The 20,127-nt window shown below is 38.0% G+C and overlaps 1 protein-coding gene and 1 pseudogene across 7 annotated transcripts in view; both read right to left on the bottom strand.

The window, feature by feature from the left end:
• Nucleotides 1-20,127, bottom strand: part of XRN1 (5'-3' exoribonuclease 1) — a 153,357-nt gene that overhangs the window by 111,738 nt on the left and 21,492 nt on the right. For 6 of the 7 annotated variants that reach the window (XM_014593184.2, XM_014593182.2, XM_006162304.3 and 3 more), the window contains exons 3-13: nucleotides 19,856-19,953; nucleotides 16,962-17,071; nucleotides 16,757-16,867; nucleotides 15,243-15,325; nucleotides 12,148-12,235; nucleotides 11,898-12,066; nucleotides 10,888-10,955; nucleotides 10,165-10,302; nucleotides 4,293-4,359; nucleotides 3,711-3,816; nucleotides 1,333-1,422 (exon numbers count right to left, since the gene is read on the bottom strand). In XM_014593184.2, coding sequence (XP_014448670.1) covers nucleotides 1,333-1,422; nucleotides 3,711-3,816; nucleotides 4,293-4,359; nucleotides 10,165-10,302; nucleotides 10,888-10,955; nucleotides 11,898-12,066; nucleotides 12,148-12,235; nucleotides 15,243-15,325; nucleotides 16,757-16,867; nucleotides 16,962-17,071; nucleotides 19,856-19,953 — 1,128 coding nt within the window. The remainder of the gene's footprint in view (nucleotides 1-1,332; nucleotides 1,423-3,710; nucleotides 3,817-4,292; nucleotides 4,360-10,164; nucleotides 10,303-10,887; nucleotides 10,956-11,897; nucleotides 12,067-12,147; nucleotides 12,236-15,242; nucleotides 15,326-16,756; nucleotides 16,868-16,961; nucleotides 17,072-19,855; nucleotides 19,954-20,127) is intronic. The other variant, XM_027765883.1, reaches the window with a different exon arrangement.
• LOC102489036 (ubiquinol-cytochrome-c reductase complex assembly factor 2 pseudogene) lies at nucleotides 18,728-19,548 on the bottom strand (annotated as a pseudogene).

Raw genomic sequence — 20,127 nt, 5'->3', positions numbered from 1 at the left:
ATGCTTCTTTTAGTTTCCAATGTGTTTACTGTGAATCTTCCAATCCATAGATTGAAACATAAGGAGTGAGGTAGTCAGAATCGAGTTTCAGTTTGGTCCCTTGGCCTCGGTTTTCCAATAAAGAGTCTGGGAACAGTTGAATATTCTGAATATTCTGATAAAAATGCCAATCAGCTCAAGAGGAAAGAGAAAACATATGTCATCACCTTAAAGTCTGTATTATTCACTGAATCTTTTTTTTAAGTTTTTTTGCAATAAAGCATGTGTGGTCGCTAGAGAGACAAAGAGACAGAGGCAGAGAGAGAAAGAGAGAGAGGGTAAGTGAGAAATCACCCTTCCAGGGGATGGCCACACTGCAATCTCTTTTTCACCATTCTCATCCTAGGATTTTGGGCACTCACACAAATGCGCCTGGTGTGATTTTCAAACCACTGGGTCTAGGACTTAAACCACAAAGTTGGCCGTATGAGATCCAGCTGCCTTAACCTCTGCAACACTTACTGGCCCTTCACCAAATCATTTTTTAGTTTGCTATTATTCTGTTTTGGTGGATGGTTTGGAAATGTAGACGGGGAAATAAGAAACATGAGGCCCAATAGGTGGCATGGTGGTTAAGGTCGAAGGATCTCATGTGGCTGACTTCGAGGCTTGTGTGCCAGACCTGGAGGCTTGAAGAAAAAGGCTGGTTGTGTGTGCACATATGAACCCAAAATCCTAAAAGGAAAGAGAGGAGAAAAGGATTTCAGTGTGATCATTCCTCGTACGAGGGTGCCTTCTCTCTCTTTCCCCCTTCAATGTGATCATGCAACCCTCTGGCAAACAAACAAACAAACAAACAAATAGGAAATGTGAAAGAAATGGGGAGTCATTAGAATTTATAGTAGAAGCAAATAATCCCTTTCTCCTTTCTTCTTTACCTTTCCAGCCAAACATATGAAGAGTCCATTCTTCAGTAATTATTCCTGATAGAGATTTTTTTCAAAAAAAAAAAAAAATGTGGAGAGAATATAAAGAACACTCCCACAACATAACCATCGCCTAAGACCTAATAATTATCCAGACTTTGTAACACTTAATTCACCTCAATAGAGAATTTTAAATCCTTAGATGAATAGACCTTTTATTATTGGCCATCTGTTAAGGGCTGGAAGCAAAGCATTTGTGTTAAAGTCTAAGTATTTTCATTTAAGGAGAGAGTACCAGCATTTCATTTAAACTTGGTTATATGAACATTTACAAAATATTAAAATAAATAAGGGAAAAAAGACATCTCTGGATAAGATACTAGTAGAATGAATCACAGTAAAAAATGCTTAATTTTTATCCTCTTACCAGCTCCAGGACTGAACTCCATGATAGTAATAATGTAAAATCCACTGTATTGCCTGAACATAGCATGCAGCTTGATCAGCCAGAAAGTCACTGAAAATAAAAAGGAATATTCTCATTGCAAAATCACTTTTTGAACACAGGCCAGTTTTTAGAACATGACATCTGTTGATACCATATTTTACCTCATAGGGCTTATTTAATCAATAAATTAGTAAAAAATTATAATCAGAAGAACTCTAAAATATTACTTTGAAAAATTTCATCTTGTCAAATGAAAGGTTTGCCTTATGGCTTTCCTAAGCTAATTATCAAAATGGTTACACCTGCTGTGCATATTTACTGACTCAATACAATATGTCTTTGGTTTTCAGTTTGAGAATTTAGTCAATGAAATACTTTGTATAAAGTGGCACTACCACTCTTTTAAACAGTGACAGTAGGATGGGAATCTTCTTTGGGAGAATATCTGAAGGAAGCACAAGACCAAATTGGAAAATCTTAAAATCTGGCTAAGGTAGTTAAAAGGCTATTTGAAAAGTATTGTATCTAGGGAACCAGCAGTTAGCATAATGGCTATGTCACTGGACTCCCATGTAGTCGACCGCGGTTCGTGTCCTGGACCCGGTGGCTTAAAACTCACGCCGGGCGCGTGTGCGTGCGTGCCCAAGATCCCGAGAGAAGAATGGAGGAGAAGGGATTGCGGCGTGACCATCCCCCCTGGGGGGTGATTTCTCGCTTTCTGTCTCTATGTCTCTCTCTGTCTGGCAAGCGCACGCGCCCTACAGTGAAAATCTCTCAAAAAAAAAAAAAAAAAGTATTGTATCTACTGAAAAATATTTCCTCTAATCCCTTCTTTCTCAAAAACCAGTGCCATCATTTAAAATTTCGGTAAAATAAATCACCAAATAAATAAATAAATGAATAAAATAAAAGACACTTAAAAATAATATGCCTCCCTATTTCTGGGATGTATGCCTTAACCTATATTACCTTTTTATAATAAAATAAATACTGCTTCACTGCTGTGAAAAGTGGGATAATGAAGTAAAAAGCACTTTTGTCACCTTATAGCAATTACTATTACATTCTGGTATATTTCTTTTCAAGCTTTGTTCTATATCTAGAGTTTATTATTTTTAAAACATATTAATCAAACTATAGTATGTATGATTTTTGTGTCTTGCCTTTTTTTTAATTTATATTTAATGGGCCAACAGATAGATGGTGGCTAAGACACTGGATCCCATATGCCTGACTGCACAATTCAAGTTCTGTACCTGGAGGCTTGAAAAACATGGTAGGTGCAGGGACAAGCAGGTAGTGTGGTGGTTAAGGCGCTTGACACTCCCACATGGCCAACCATGGTTTGAATCCTGGGCCTGGCAGCTTCCTTTCTCACTTTCTCTCTCTCTCTGTCTCACTCTGGTTAAATTAAAAAAAAAAAAAAAAAAAGAATGAATATATAAAATTAAATAATTTTTAAAAACAAAACAAAACAAAACAAAATGTAGTAGGTGCGCACATGTGTATAACCAAAATCTTGAGAGGAGAATGGAGAAGGGATTATGGTATGACCTTCCCCCCCAGGGGTTGCTTTTTCACTTTCTCTCTCTGTTTCCTCTCCTCTCTAGCGAGAGTGCGCACCCCTATAGCAAAAAAACTGGGGAAAAATGATATTTAATATAATATGAGCATCTTTCTAAATTGTTAGAAACTTTCTGCAAGTCCTAATTTAGTAGTTTTGTAGATTCTGGAGACTGTGGAGGAACAGGGATGATGCTTGTATGGACTCATCATCCAACTGTGATAAATTTTCTTACTGAAAATTTAGATTCTAATATTTTTACCATTACAAATAACTATAATAAATATCCTGGTGTATAAAGATAATTTTTTATTTGGCAATTTTTATCATAGGAATATAACACATCTTTAAAACAGGAATATCATTTTCTCTAAAGCCATAGTAGTTGAAAGAGCTACAGGGACCAGCAGACGGCGGAATGGCTACGTCACTGGACTCCCACGTAGTCGACCGTGGCTTGAGTCCTGAATCCAGTGGCTTAAACTCATGTTGAGCACATGTGTGTGGGGTGCCCAAGATCCTGAGAGGAGAATGGAAGAGAAAGGATTGCGGCATGGCCATTCCTCCCAGGGAGCGATTTCTCGCTTTCTGTGTCTTTCTCGCGAGTGAGCGAGCCCTATAGCAAAAAACTCTCCAAAAAAAAAACAAAAAAAAAAAAAGAAAGAGCTACAACAATAATTTATGAGACAAAAATATTTCTCTCCCACTACTTTATCAAAATTATGCTGTGTTCTAAATAATTACATAACCTAACTTTTTCCACTTTAAAGTAAAAGCATTGGCAGAAACGTACTCAGATACTATGTCAACCCCCATCTTCGTCATGTAGTATGTTCTCTTATATTGTCTAAATTCAGTTTCAAATAGGTCATCATCTTCAGCCTCATCTTCTAAATTATCTAGGAAAAAAGCCAGAAACACAGTGATAGACAATTATGAACATCCTATGATAAATGCTTTGATAAATGCATATCAAAGTTGACATTTATAAACCATCATAAAAAATCTGTTCTACCCCATATTATTGCATTAATACTAATGAAGAAAAAGTATTAGTAATTATTCCACTGAAATATTAACATCAAAATACATAGTTTGGGGCTAGCTCCTTGGCTGGTAGTTAAGGCAGCTTGATTCCACATGGCTGACTGTGTGGTTTGAGGCCGAGGCCCAGACCCAGCAACTTGAGAAATATGCTGGGCATGTGTGTGTGTGCATGCTCCAAATTCCAAAACGAGGGAGAGAAGAAGGGACTGCAGTATGACCATGCCCCATGAGCAGTGCTTTCTCCTATCCTTCTAGATCTCTCTCTCTCTCTGGCAAGCACACATGTCCTCTAGTGCCCACACCAACACAAAACATACTTTGTACTCACCCTTAGAAGTCACCACTTCACCTTCACTTTTGTCTAAAGCAGCCCAACATAAAGAATTTTCCTGGCCCTATAAAAGTGAAAAGTCAACATAAAATTCATGATATATATTTTGAAGTGATATGACTAACAGGAAGATTTTAAATATTACTGAAAATGGAACTAATGCTTAAGTAACACACTGTAAAAACTTATTTATTTATTTGTTTTGGAGAGGTTTTTGCTATAAGTCGTGTGCGCTCGCCAGACAGACAGAGAGAGACATAGAGACAGAAAGCGAGAAATCACCCCCCAGGAGGGATGGTCACGCCGCAATCCCTTCTCCTCCATTCTCCTCTTGGGATCTTGGGCATGCATGCACATGCGCCCAGCGTGAGTTTAAGCCGCTAGGTCTGGGACTCGAACCGTGGTTGACTACGTGGGAGTCCAGCAATCTAGCCATTACGCTAACTGCTGGTCCCTGTAAAAACTTATTTTAAAAACAACCCTCAAGGGGCTGGCAGGTGGTGTGGTGGTTAAAGGCACTGGACTCCCACATGGCAGACCATGCTTCGAGTCCCAGACCTTGCAGCTTGCTTTTCACTTTTCCTTTCTCTCTCTTTCTAGTCAAGTTAAAAATTAATAATAACAAATGAAATTAAAATAAGTAAATAATTCTTTAAAAAATCTAATAAATAAATAAATAAAAACAATCCTCAAGGAATCAGCAGATAGCATAATGGTTGACACTGGACTCCCATGTAGTCGACTATGGCTCAAGTCCTGGATCTGGCAGCTTAAAAACCTCACACTGGGCACCTGTGCATACGTGTCCAAAATCCTGAGAAGAGACTGGAGGAGAAGGGATTGCAGAGTGGCCATCCCCTCTGAGGGGTGTTTTCTCTCTTCTGTCTCTCTCTTATCTCGCCAGTGAGCGTATGTGCCCTATAGCAAAAACCACTCTTAAAAAATAAATCCTCATATAATACGTGGATGTTTTCAGTTATCACTTGGTTTTTAAAAATTTTCTTCTAATAATTATTTTATTTAACGTTATTTAATTATTTGCTTTTTTTTATGAGAGTTTTTTTGCTATACGTATGGTGCGTGCACTTGACAGAAAGATGGAGAGAGATAAAGTGAAAGGGAGAAATCACCCCCCCCAGGGGGGTTGGCCACATTCTCCTCTCAGGATCTTGGGCACGCACGCACACGCGCCCAGCGTAAGCTTAAGCCATTGGGTCCCAGTGGTCAACTACATGGGAGTCCAGCAACATAGCTATTACACTAACTACTGGTACTTTGTTTATTTTTAATTTGACCAGAGAGGGACAGAGAGAGAGAGAAAAAATGTGAGAAAGCAAGCTGCCAGGTCCAGGACTCAAACTGCGGTTGGCCATGTGGGAGTCCAGCACCCTTAACCAACATGCCACTTGCTGGTCCCATCACTTGTTTTCTAGTGCAAAATATTCTTATTATGTAGAATTTAGTAATCAGACATTTCAAAGCTATGTAGCAAGTAATTCTCACCAATAATAAAAAATATATATGCTTAATTATATATGTGTTCCAAGAAAAAACCACTTTCATTACCTTACAGCAACCACTATTACATTTTGGTGTATTTCTTTTCAATAATTTTTTCTATATCCAGGTTTTTTTTCTTGTACATAATATCAAATCCTTTATCATTTATAAATTATAACATTTTTATACATCAAATCCTGGGCTACTCTTAACACAATCGATCTGCTTACGCTTGAAGTCAACGGTTACAAGTATTACCTATCTTCTGAATATATGAATTCTATCCTTTTTTTTTTAGGTTTTTGACAAAGGGCACATGAACTCACTGAAGAGAGACAGAGACAGAAAGTAAGAAATCACCCCTCGGCAGGATGGACACATTGCAATCTCTTCTCCTCCACCCTCTTCTCAGGATTTTGAGCATGCATGTACACACACCCGGCATTATTTTTAAGCCACCGGGTCCAGGACTCGCACTGTGGTTGGCCATGTGAGAGTCCAATGCCTTAAATACCATACCACTTGCTGACCCCAAGGATTCCATTCTTCTTCTTTTTTTTTTTTTTTGAGAGGTTTTTGCTATAGGGCACTTGTGCTCCCCAGAAAGACACAGAGAGAGAGAGAGAGAGAGAGAGAGAGAGTCAGAAAGTGAGAAATCACTCCTCAGGGGGGATGGCCACGCCACAATCCCTTCTACTCCATTCTCCTCTCAGGATCTTGGGCACGCATGCCCATGCACCCAGCATGAGTTTAAGCCACCGGGGCTAGGACCCAAACTGCAGTCGACTACATGGGAGTCCAGTGACATAGCCGTTACGCCAACTCCTGGTCCCTGATTCCATTATTCTTAAGACTCTGATATCTGCCTTCCATTTCTTCATTTTTCCTTCCACATAACCAATTTGCTTTTCTATAATTCTTCCATCTTATCACATCATTCATATCCTGCCCATCAGTTCTTCCTCCCTGGTGATCTCAATCCTTTCCTATTTTCTGATTGCTGATCTACTGCCAATGATTCCCAATAGTTCTTCCTACTCTCTTATCCCCATTTTGTTTTCTTTATCTAACCTGGGGCCTGGGCTATTCGTGTTAGATGCAGTGTCTAACACGTGTTAGATGCAGTGTCTCTAACGTCAACCATATATGCCTGGAAGACTGGTAAAGTTTAAGGAATGAGCTGAGGCAGGAGAGTCAAGGATTAATGATATGTAAGTTTTATACATACAGGTTCACAAATGTAGCAAAGTCTATTTTTTTTTTTGAGAGAAAAAAACAGTGGCAGGCAGACTGATTGGTTGCTGAATTCCAATGAGGAAGAGTTAAATAATTAGCATAACTACATTAAATAATATCAAGATAATTGCTTCTTCTGAAGCAAGAGTTATTAGGTTTGAATCTAAACAAAACTAGTACAGTAAGGAGAGTGCAGAAGAGTCATAATCAAATAATTATGGCTTGGCTGAGGAAAATTTCAGAAGGGGTTTGTTTATTTTTGTAAGCTAACAAAAGTAAGATATTCTTTAGAACTTATTAGAGATATCGGGACCAGCAGTTAGCATAATGGCTATGTCGCTGGACTCCCACATAGTCTACCGCGGTTCAAGTCCCGGATCCAGTGGCTTAAAACTCACACCGGGCGCGTGTGCATGCATGCCCAAGATCCTGGGAGGAGAATGGAGGAGAAGGGATTGTGGCGTGGTCATCCCCTCTGGGGGCTGATTTCTCGCTCTCTGTCTCTCTGTCTTTGTCTGTCTGGCGAGCGCACGCACCCTATAGCAAAAACCTCTAAAAAAATAATAATAATAAATAAATAAATAAAAAATTTTTTAAAAAAGAGAACTTATTAGAGATATTTAACGGTACTAGCATATTCTAACTGAATATTCATTTATTAAGCACATAACATTTACTAGATATTGTGCTATTAATTACTCTTAGTCTATTGCTGTATTTAGCATGATTTTATATATAGATCATTTCTAGAGGAAACTTGCTTAGTTAACATTAAGTTCTATAACATATATATTTTTATAACATTTGTCTTTAAATAACATGTTTTCTTTTTTCTTTTTTTTTTTTTGAGAGGTTTTTGCTATAGGGCGTGTGTACTCGCCAGAGAGACAGAGAGACAGAAAGCAGGAAGCCACTCTCCACGAGGGGATGGCCATGCCACAATCCCTTCTCCTCCATTCTCCTCTTGGGATCTCGGGCACGCACGCACACACGCTGGGCGTGAGCTTAAGCCACCCCGTGTTTGACTACAAGGGAGTCCAGCGACGTAGCCATTATGCCATCTGCTGATCCCAATAACACGTTTTAAACAAGCTATGGCTTGAACGAGTCCCTCAAAGTTCATGTGTTGTAGTTAATCACCAATGAAACAGTTTGTTGAGAGGTAGAGGCTCTAACAGAGGTGATTAGGTCATAAGGTCTCCACTTTCATGAATGCGTAATGTCATTTGAGTGGATCCCTTATCTCAAAAATGGGTTTGCTATTAAATCAAGTTCAGCCCCTTTCTTGCTATCTTACACACTCTCTCTCTCCCTCTCTAGCTTGTGTTCGTCTTCTGCCATGGGATGCAGCAAGTAGGCTTATGCCAGATATGGGCCCCTTGACCTTAGATTTACCATCCTCCATAAAAGGAAGAGGTAAGTCTCTGTTCTTTTTATTTATTTATTTTTTTTTGAGAGGTTTTTGCTATAGGGCGCGTGCGTTCGCCAGAGAGACAGAGAGAGACAGAGAGACAGAAGGCGAGAAATCACCCCCCGGGGGGATGGCCATGCCGCAATCCCTTCTCCTCCATTCTCCTCTTGGGATGGGCATGCATGCACCGCGGCGTTGTTTTTAAAGCCACGGTGTCCGGAACACAAACCACGGTCGACTACGTGGGAGTCCAGCGACATAGCCATTATGCTAACTGCTGGTCCCAAGTTTCTGTTCTTAAAATTACCCAGTCTCAGATATTTGGTTATAGTAGCACAAAATGGATGAAACAACAGAATTGTTTTTGAAAGATAACTAGTTTTCTGGTCTATGTTTAAAAATGTTTTCCATACTTTTCCTCAAGGGTAAAACAGGAAATTAAGATTTTTTTTTTTTTTAACTTTGCTGTAGGGCTCATGTGCTTACCAGAGAGAGCTAGAGAAAGAGACTGTGAGAGAAAGGGGGGAAAGTGAGAAAACACCTGCCACAGGGAATGGCCAAACTGCAAATCTTCTACTCCACTCTTCCCATAGGGGTTTTGGGCACGTATGCACATGCACCTGAAATGTTTTTCAAGCCACCAGGTTGGGGACTTGAACTGTGAAGTCAGCCATGTGGGATTCAGCTAACCTAACTTCTGAATTTTTTTTTTAAGAATTATTTTAGGGACCAGCAGTTAGCATAATGGCTATGTCACTGGACTCCCACGTAGTCAACCGTGGTTCGAGTCCCGGACCCGGCGGCTTAAAACTCATGCCGGGCGTGTGTGCGTGCGTGCCCAAGATCCCGAGAGGAGAATGGAGGAAAAGGGATTGCGGCGTGACCATCCCCCCTGGGGGTGATTTCTCACTTTCTGTCTCTCTGTCTCTCTCTGTCTGGCGAGTGCACGCGCCCTATAGTGAAAACCTCTCAAAAAAAAAAAAAAAAGAATTATTTTACTTAATTTTATTTATTATCATCATTAATTTTTTTTGCTACAGGGCATATGGGCCTCTCCTCCATTCTCTTCCTGGGATTTTGGGCACACGCACACACCACACACACACACACACACACACACACACATGCCCAGCCCAAGTTTCAAGCCTCTGGGGGTCCAGGCCTCAAACGGGCCAGCCACATAGGAGTTCAGCGCCTTAACCACACCACCTGCTGGCCCCTTAACCTCTGTTTTATTGGATTTTTTTTTTCTTTTTATACTTGTACTTTTTCTTTAGAGAGAGATTTTTGCTATAGGGCATATGTGCTTGCCAGAGAGACAGAGACAGAAAGCACGAAATCATGACCCAGTGGGGCTAAAAGCCTCAATCCCTTCTCCTCCATTCTCCTCTTGGGATCTTGGGCACGCACACACCCATGCCCAGCATGAGTTTTAAGCCACCGGGTCTAGGACTCAAACCATGGCTAATTACATGTGAGTCCAACAAAGTAATCACTATGCAATCTGCTGGTTCCTTAACCTCTGATTTTTAAAGATCAGATTTAAATGACAGAATGTAATAGAGAAATAGAAATTTAACAAATTTGAAAATACCTATAGAGAAGAAGAAATAAAAATGAAATGAGACAACATCAAAATGGTAAGAAAGAAAATGAGAAACAAGGCATACCAGTTTTACCTTTACAGCTAAAAAAATGAAATGACATCTAAAAAACAGACACCTTTAATTTTTTCTTTTCCTTGTAGTTCTTTGCTTCTTCTGCTGCAACACCTGCTGCTTCGTTGAGGTACTTATTACCAACTTTGCTTTCAAACCACTTTAGGTCCACAAAAACTTCACTGAAGTGCTCTCGATCAAACTATAGAGAAATATTTAAATTCAGTTAAAAAATCATTTAAGTTTATCTGGAAAAATATAAACCAAATTGTTAATAGTGACTACTTCTAGAACATAAGAAACTGGAGAATGTTACTTCTTTATACACATGGAGAACCTTATCTTTTATTCTAAACACTAAAAATAAAAAGCAAACAAAAATAAATTTAGGTGAAATGATAATAGGATAAGCAACTAGAATACAATTATAAACCCTTTCCTTCTGGTACCATACGATTGATTACTGATTAAGTTGGCTTCACGGCTTGGTGGTTAAGGGAGCTGGATGCCACATGGTCAACTGTGTGGTTTGAATCCTGGCTCTGGCTTTGTAAAAAATACATCAGGCACATGTGCATGCATGCCCCATCTCCTCCCGGGAAGAAGAAATAGGGATTAGATAGACCATGATCACACTCCACTGGTGGGTGCTTTCTTATTCCCTCTCTCTGGCTGTATTTCTCTAGCAAGTTCATGAGCTCTCTGGTAAAATTTTTAAAAAGTTAATTGGTTACTGATCATTTGCAGCTACCCTGGGAAAGGAAAACAAAACCTTCTAGTTACTTACATCTGATAGTTTCACAAGGTACTTCTCAAATCGAGGTAAATTGAGATGCCCACTTTCATTGATATAACCTAAAAAGAACAAAGTCTAAATTTGTACTAAAAGTTGACATTTTTTTCTAAACAATTTTTGCAAAATTCTTTGAACAAATGTTGACTGTTAACATTTTAATAATCAATAAAAAATTCAGTTTTGGGCTATAAACCAGGCCTAGTTTCTATGAACTTTATGTACTGCACTATCACACAATGTATCAATTACTAAAGCAAAATCTAAGAAATTTCAAGTTCACACAATAACCCCTCCACATTTCCAAAGTCATTTGGTAACAATTATATTAAATGTGTCCTAGGACCTATATAGACCATTGAACCCAATATGTTAAGAAGACTACTGTCCTGTTACTCCGTGGTCTGTTCTAGTGGGCACCATGGTTGGTCAACTTTATGTTTTAAGTGAAAAATTGTTCCTTCATATTAAATACTCTGATGCATATCTATCCAGAAAAACTGGATTTATACATTTAAATAGGAAAGGAATTAAGTGAACCCACAATTTCTGCTGGCTTTTTTAAGGATCTAAAAGCAAAGACCCAGTTGTAGTAGCGCAGGTGGCAGGGTTACTCTGCATGAGGCAGGAGCCAGAGGGAAACACAGGCTGATGCACAGATCAACCTATAAGGAGGCCAAGTGTGGTGGCATGCATCTATAATCCCAGCTCACTGAGGGGCTGGAGCAGGTGGAGTGCAACATGGCCATCTTGCCATCTTTCCTCCTCTTTCTCATTTTGAAAGAAAGGTGCAATTTATTTGGTATCAATAGGTGAGGTTATTTAATTCTGGTCACTTTCTTTCCTTGTAAATCACTGAAAGTGACCACTTCAGGGGTTGGCATATTAGACCAAAAGAAACCCCCGCTGTTTTCCTCGTGCATGCAATCATCTAATAATTGAATAACATTTTAGAGTACGTTGGAGCTACATTAGACTCAAATGACTATTAAAAATTATCTTACCCCCAAGTTCTGGTAGGATGGTGATATATGTTCCATAAAGAAGAGGCAAAGCATCATGATTAATATGTAAATGAGGTAGATGAGGGATAAAATCATTGCCAACAAGAAATCCCATCAAAATCCAATCATCTATTATTCTTTCAATATCATATTTAAATGTGATCTTTTCCTATGGTAAAATGAAGAATAAAGTCAAATCCTATGGAAATTTCTAATATAAACTCTTGGTTCATGTTGCTTTAATACTTACTTTTAATGCTGAAAACTCATAGTCAATATACTCTCTCATTAAAGACAAGTGTAGGAGGTGGAATGTAGTTTCTTCTGGTGCACATACTCTGTAATTAAGTGAGATGATTGAGATAGAGTGAATTATATTTTTAAGGTTCAAGTTTAAAAATATAATAAAGCTTGGGGCGTGGTGGCGCCTACCCTATGGCAAAAATATAATAAAGCTTAAATCAAAATCATTATCAGAACACAATTAAGTCTTATAATTAAGGCATGTAATTTACATATGAATAATGGAAGTTGTAAGGTAATATAAAGTTAAAATATAATGGCAAATTATAACATATAAAGCATGACAAAGGTCAAAGTACGTTATGCTTAGTATGAAACAATTGTCTGAATTAAAAAGTCCTAAATAATATGGGAGGACTAGCTCTATAGCTCAGTGATTGTACAAAGGGAGCTGGATCTCACATGACTGATCATGATTAAATCCCCCCTCTGGTGGCTTGAAAAACATGCTGAGCTAATACATGTGTCTAAGATTGTGACAGGATAGAGAAATGGAGGGGAAAAAAATTATGGCATGACTAGGCCCTGTTGGAGGGTGCTTTCTCTTTCTTTCACATGAACATATGTGTAATATCAACACAAACACACACACACACACACAGAAATTTGGCTCATTTAAGCCTGGCTGTCAAGGGAAAATATATACACGTGTGAGTATATATTGTTCTTTTATATCTACTGCAATATAGTCCAAGTCTATAATGGTGAGGCAATATCACATTTTTTTCTTATCTTTCCTAGGATTGACTATAGGGCTCAGTATTTCCAGCTATCTGGACCAGCAGTTAGCGTAATGGCTATGTTGTTGAACTCCCATGTAGTCGACCGCAGTTCGCGTCCCAGACCTGGTAGCTTAAAACTCACGCCAGGCGCGTGTGCGTGTGTGCCCAAGATCCCGAGAGGAGAAAGGAGGAGAAGGGATTGCGGCGTGGCCATCTGCCCTGGTGGGTGATTTCTCGCTTTCTATGTCTCTGCCTCTCTCTCTCTCTTTCTGGTGAGCACATGTGCCCTACAGCAAAAACCTCTCAAGAAAAATATTTTTTCCAGCTACTGACCTATATACAAGTTGAACAAATAAGAATATAAGTGAACAATAGCACAGGAAAAGGACTGTATTCAATGCACAAGTGGAATCTATCCCACGAATGCAAGGGTAGTTCAATAAAAAAACATCAATAAATGTAATGTATCACATTACAAGAATTAAGTGGGGGTTTGGGGGAAAAATCCCTCATGGTCATTTTGCAGAAAAAGCATTTGATCTTTCAGGATAAAATACTCAGCAAACTAGGAATAGGAAGGAAGTCCTTAGTAGGATGAGGAGTATTTACGAAAATCTATAGCTAACATCATGTTTAACAGTAAAGAACTGAAAGCTTTCCTTCTCTAAGTTTAGGAATAAGAGGATACCTATTTTACTACAGCTATTTAACATTGTTCTAAAAGCCTTTGCTAGAGTAATTAGGCAAGAAAAAGAAACAAAGGCATCTGAATTGGAAAGGAAGAAACAAAACTATCTATTTATAAATGGCATGATTCCATGTATAGAAAATTCCAAAGAATCTACAGAAGAGAAAAAGCAGAAAAGAAAAAGCTTTAACACTTTCCTTGCTCTCCCCTATCTTACCACCCACCCCCTCATCTCTCTCTGGTGAGTGTATGTGCCTTGTAGCAAATAAAAAATAAATATAAAAATGATAAATCAAAAATTAAACAATTCTTAAAAAATACAAATTCAGGGGACCAACAGTTGGCGTAATGGCTATGTCGCTGGACTCCCATGTAGTCGGCCATGGTTCGGGTTCTGTACCCTGTGGCTTAAACTCACGCTGGGCATTTGTGCGTGTGTTCCCATGATCCCGAGAGGAGAATGGAAAAAGAACTGCAGCGTGGCCATCCCCCCATGGGGGGTGATTTCTCGCTTTCTGTCTCTCTCTGTCTTTCTGGTGAGTGCACACGCCCTACAGCAAAAACCTTCCCCCCTGCCAAAAAATAAAAAAATACAAATTCAGTATACCTGCAGAGCATGTGAAAGTCAGTCGTGTCTCTATATACCAAAAAACAACACCACAAGAAAATTAAGAAAACTATTCCATTTATAATAACATTTAAAAAAATAAAATATTGAGGAATAAATTTAACCAAGGAGCCAAAAGACTTGTACACTGAAAAGTATAAATCCTGCTGTTGCTGAAATAAATTAAAGAAGATACAATGAATGACATGAAATCCTGTGTTCCTGGATAGGAAGATTTAATATCAAGATGTAAATTCTACCCAAAGGGATCTACAGATTCAATGTCATCTTTATCAAAATCCCAGTGATGTTTTTTATGAAAATAGGAAAATCTATTCTAAGAATCTTAAAATTTCTGAAGGCCACTAACAGCCAAAACAAGTGAAAAAAAAAAATTTAGAGGGACCAGCAGTTAGCGTAATGGGTATGTCGCTGGACACCCACGTAGTCGACCGCGGTTTGTGTCCCGGACCCGGTGGCTTAAAACTCACGCCGGGCACGTGTGTGTGTGTGCCCAAGATCCCGAGAGGAGAATGGAGAAGAAGGGACTGCGGCATGGTCATCCCCTCTGGGGAGTGATTTCTCGCTTTCTGTTTCTCTATCTCTCTCTGTCTGTCTGGTGAGCGCACGCACCCTACAGCAAAATAAACCTCTTCAAAAAAAAAAAAAAGAATAAATTTAGAGATATTACCCTTCCTGATTCTAAAACTCACTACAAATCTACCATAATGAAAACACTGGCATTGGCAAAAAGTACAGACTGATGAAATTAGAACAGAAAACCTAGAAATAAAACTTCACATTTTTTTTTCTGACCAAAAAAAGTATCTGACCATTTATGGTGCCAAGACAGTGGGAAAAGGATAGTCTTCAATAAATGGTGCTGGGAAAACTGGATATCCATATGCAAAAAGTGAAAAGGCAACCCATGGAATGAGAAAAAATATTTTCAGATCATATATCTGTTAATTAATTAGGCAGGGCTGTTTTCTGTCTCTTTAATAAAACATGGTTGTATGGCTTACCTTTGTGTTTTTTTGCCACCAAATCGAACTTCTTCTCTTAAGAGTGAAAAATGTGCCTCATGACTTGTTAATCCAAGCATAATCTGTTGAAAAATGATTGACGTATTTTTATTCTCTTATTTCTTACAGTATGGGATTCACAAAACCCACTAAATAAATAACATTTTTAAATAAAGAGAATAACGTAACAAATGTAACATTAAATATACAAATATCAAAATATGATCCATTTGTATGGTTATGAATGGGATAAAGTGAATGCATATTTCTAAAAAAACCATTTCCTTACATTCACATAACCTTTACAATTCTTAACCTGACTCCGTGATCAAAATACCAAAAACATTCCCTCAGTTCTTACATACTTCTACTTGCCAAGGGGGACTGGGTTAGAAATTAGAGGGAACAGCTTCTCCATGATTAAAGAATGTAGGATTCTTTCAGAGGCTAGCATACTTCCAGTATATGAAAACTCAGAAAAAAAATAGAAAAGGGCACTTCAGTTATTTTTTTCACATAGTATTCTAAATTCAAAAATAAATCAAGTTCAGTGAGACATACTAATCAATTGTAATGCATATTTTTCATTTTATTTCAGTCCTAATTCAAATAATAAGACAAAATAAAACATTTATCAAGCAATAATACTAGCTGGTTATTTATGTATTAAGTAATGATTGTTAAATTTTGTTTTATGTGGAATCTCTGCATTGCATACATATTAAATAAAAGTTCTTCTCCTTTAAAAACACTATGAAACATGTATAGACTAAATTATATAATGTCTGAGATTTGCTTAGTGATTGTTTAAAAAAATAATGAGAACAATAATAGTAATAAATCTGAAAAAAATGATGAAAAGCTATTTGATGATGATGATATGGATAGTAATATCTTTATCTTGACTGATATTCAAGATATTCCTTCTGGAAAAAGAAATGTAATAGATTGTAAAGGTATATGTGATTCAATGTAATATAAACAAGATTATGATAATAAAAAATTCATAGAAAAATAATTCATGGGAGTATGAGAGTGAGAAGACATATGATCAGGGATAGAAGTTAAAAATTATTTAAAGGAGATGAATGGTACAGGAAGTTTATTATATTGTCTTATCTACTTTTGTTTATGCTTTAAAATTTTCTATAATAAAAAGTTAAAACAACAAAATCTAGTAAAGATATTTGGAGCATGGACTTGTTGGATCTTAAGTGTTAAAAGTCATGTATTAAGCCAGAGAGTAAAAAGGGTCCTATTATCTAATCTTAGCAAAGTAGTTATAGCCCTAAGGTTAGTCATTTGCTGATCATATACTATGGTTAAAAAAAAAAAAAGAAAAAGAAAGCTCATTTTCCAGTTGTTTTAGAATGTTGGTAATGACAAAAGTAGAAATCATTATTATGTCTCCAATATTTGTTGACATAAACAATAAGCTTCCTGTATAAAATGAAATCTCTTAGATATTTACCTACAAAGTATAAAGTTACAATAACAATAAACAGTATACTTACCAAATCAGCATCTAAACCATAAAGACAATGTCTGGTGTTTGGATCATGATCTGGTTTTGCTTTCTCTGATCTGATAAATTCCATGATTTTATGCTCTCCTTCTCCAGGAGTCTAATAAAATGTGTTAAAAATAATGTGTAATTTGCTATGCTTCAGGATATTAAGTAAATTTTTAAAAACTCTTTAAATAAAGAAAGGAATTAACCTCATGGCCTGAGAAGTAGATGGTAACTCCTTGCCAGGACTTGTCTGTGGAAATTTTCATATTTACAAAATACTTCAGATGTTCATGTAACCTGGCCATGAATTCAGTCCCTATAAATAAAAAGTTTTAAAACTGTTAATCTGAGAAAAATATAAAATCAGTGAGTTCCCAGAGACAATATGTAATTGGATGTGGGTGTCCAGTGACTAGCTAGGAACTGGATCTCCAACGACCAAAGCTCTCATGGTTATCTTAAAAGTAAATAACGGGGACCAGCAGTTAGTGTAATGGCTATGTCGTTGGACTCCCATGTAGTCGACCATGGTTTGCGTCCTGGACCCAGTGGATTAAACTCATGCCGGGCGCGTGTGCGTGCGTGCCCAAAATCCCGAGAGGAGAATGGAGGAGAAGGGATCGCAGCATGGCCATCCCCCTTGGGGACTGATTTCTCGCTTTCTGTCTCTCTCTGTCTGGTGAGTGCACGCGCTCTATAGCAAAAAAAAAAAAAAAAAAAAAAAAAGCAAATAACGTTGTACCTTCCCTTAGCTATTAAGCTATTATTGCAACTATTTCTTTCTAAATTTTTTCAAGAATTATTTTATTTAACTTTATATATATATGTGTGTGTGTGTGTGTGTGTGTGTGTGTGTATATATATATATATATATATGTTTGTTTATTTATTTATTTATTTTAATTTGACCAGAAAGGAACAGAGTGAGAGAGAAAGAGAGACAAAGTGAGAAAGCAAACCACCAGGTTAAGGACTCAAACCGTGGTCGGCCATGTGGGAGTCCAGCACCCCTAACCATCATGCTATCTGCCAGCCCCTAGTTGTACCTGTTTCTAATGTTACCAAGTCACTGGAAATATAGTCAATATCACATAGGGAAAGTCAAGGAATTTTACTATTGTTTCAATACTGTGTTTCTAGTATTTTTATGTAAGAGCAGAGTTTGAGCTCTTAATGAGGCTCAACCCTCTATTTCTTCTGCTGCATTTTGAAGTTTTATAAAAAGAGGCATGCAGGGAACCAGCAGTTGGCATAATGGCTATGTCGCTGGACTCCCACGTAGTCGACCATGGTTCGTGTTCCAGACCTGGTGGCTTAAAACTCACGCCGGGCATGTGTGCGTGCGTGCCCAAGATCCCGAGAGGAGAATGGAGAAGGGATTGCAGCGTGACTATCCCCCCTGGGGGGTGATTCCTCGCTTTCTGTCTCTATGTCTCTGTCTGTCTGGCGAGCGCACGCGCCCTATAGCAAAAATCTCTCCAAAAAAAAAAAAAAGAAAAGAAAAAAAAAAAGGAAAAAGGTAAAAAAGAAAAAAAAAAGAGGCATGCAGCTTCAATTAGATTGCCAATAACAACAACTATCATTACTATTATCAGTCTGAAAAATTATTATTCATCTGGGAACTGAGTCTACAAAGATTATGTTTAGAGAAAGCCAAGAATCAATAAGAAAAGATAATACAGTCTTTTTTTTTTCTTTTTTTTGGAGAGGTTTTTGCTATAGGGTACATGTGCTCCCCAGAAAGACAGAGAGAGACAGAGACAGAAAGCAAGAAATCACCCCCAGGGAGGATGGTCACGCTGCAATCCCTTTCCTTCATTCTCCTCTCAGGATCTTGGGCACGCACACACACACGCCCGGCGTGAGTTTAACCTACTGGGTTCAGGACTCGAACCGTGGTCGACTACATGGGAGTACAGCAACATAGCCCTGTTTTTTTTCTGCTGGTCCCGATAATTCAGTCTTTTTTTTTTTTTTTCTGAGAGAAATCACTGGTTTTGTTGCAGATGGCCACATCTGAGGCTCCATACTTAGGTACGTGGACGAGATAAGGACTGGGCCCAGGCCTTATGCTTCTCTTCAGGACACTTGGAGGCAAACTTCTCCTGCAGTTTCTTCCACATGCCTTTATTCATTTCCTTAAACTCTTCCAAGGTGTCTGTGGACAGGATCAGCTTGTACTCTTTCATGGACAGGCCACTGAAGCTAGTGTCTGGGGCGAGGGTACTTGTGTTTGTAGTAGTTTGAATGGAGTCGTGTTAAATTCTGGTACATATGATCACAGGCCTCAGGCTCTGCAATCTGGGTGTTTTCTCCCTCCCGAAAGGCCTATCCTACCCGCTGCCGCAGGTAAGTGCCCAAGTCCAGTCCCCATTTGGTCTCGTCCACGGGCCATTCCTCACTGAGCTTAAGAAACCACTGGTAGCGGCTGGTCGCAATTTTGGTCACTTCCCGATAAGACAGTCTTAAACCACAATCAGAATAAAACTGGTTATTAACTGGTCGTTGTGTGACTGAGGCATTTAAGATAAGAAAATCACCACGGTTAGTAAAGAATTCATAAGAAAGTGAGATTTTAAGTAGAGTCTTAATATGATTTAGATGAAGTTTCTAGGAGCAGAGAAGTAAATCAGGTTAGATATAATATTAAAAATATAATTTTCTTTAAAGTCACAAAAATCTTAACTTTTGAGTAAGTGTTCTGGACTAGGAGAATGAGATATTTTTACCCTGAACAGCACAAGCTAACTATATGAACTTGGTAAGCCACAGCCTCACTGGGTTTGTTTTCATGCCAATAAATGAGAATAGGACTGAAAGATCTTGTAAGTTCCTTCTGGATCTACAGTTCTATGTATCTGAGAGTCCTATTCATATTTGCTCTTCTCCACATTTGAAAAGCCTCGCAGTAGCTCTTTATAGAAGTGAGAAGCACTTAATACCAAGGTGACCAAACCACCTCACAGGCACAAGTGGGAAAAAAAACAAATAAAATCATAAGACCAAAATAAACAAAGCCTAAGAAATAAAAATACATTTGAAAAAGTAAGTTTTAAATTTACATTTTAATCCTCTAAGAATATGTCTCTTAGTGAATTACCTGGTGTAATACAGTTGGAATCAAATCTGGCCTCTGCAGGAAGAATTTCTCCCTTTTCTATTGCCTTTTTTATTTTGTCTTCTGCCTCCTTTGCTGACCTTAAAGGTTAAGGGGGAAAAAATCTTAAATTTTTTGAAAAAAAGTAAATACATTTATTTAAACTGTTATTTTGATGCTTTTTTTTTTTTTGATGCTTTTAAAACTAAAATACTAATTCATCAATTTAAGGTTCAAAATACATACATGTTGAAATGATCAAAAATGATAGAGAT

This window comes from Tupaia chinensis, unplaced genomic scaffold (assembly GCF_000334495.1).
Source record: "Tupaia chinensis unplaced genomic scaffold, TupChi_1.0 Scaffold139833_1, whole genome shotgun sequence".
Classification (NCBI taxonomy): domain Eukaryota; kingdom Metazoa; phylum Chordata; class Mammalia; order Scandentia; family Tupaiidae; genus Tupaia; species Tupaia belangeri.
The sequence above is the reverse complement of the archived record's forward strand: the minus strand, read 5'-3'. Positions and strand labels throughout refer to the sequence as shown.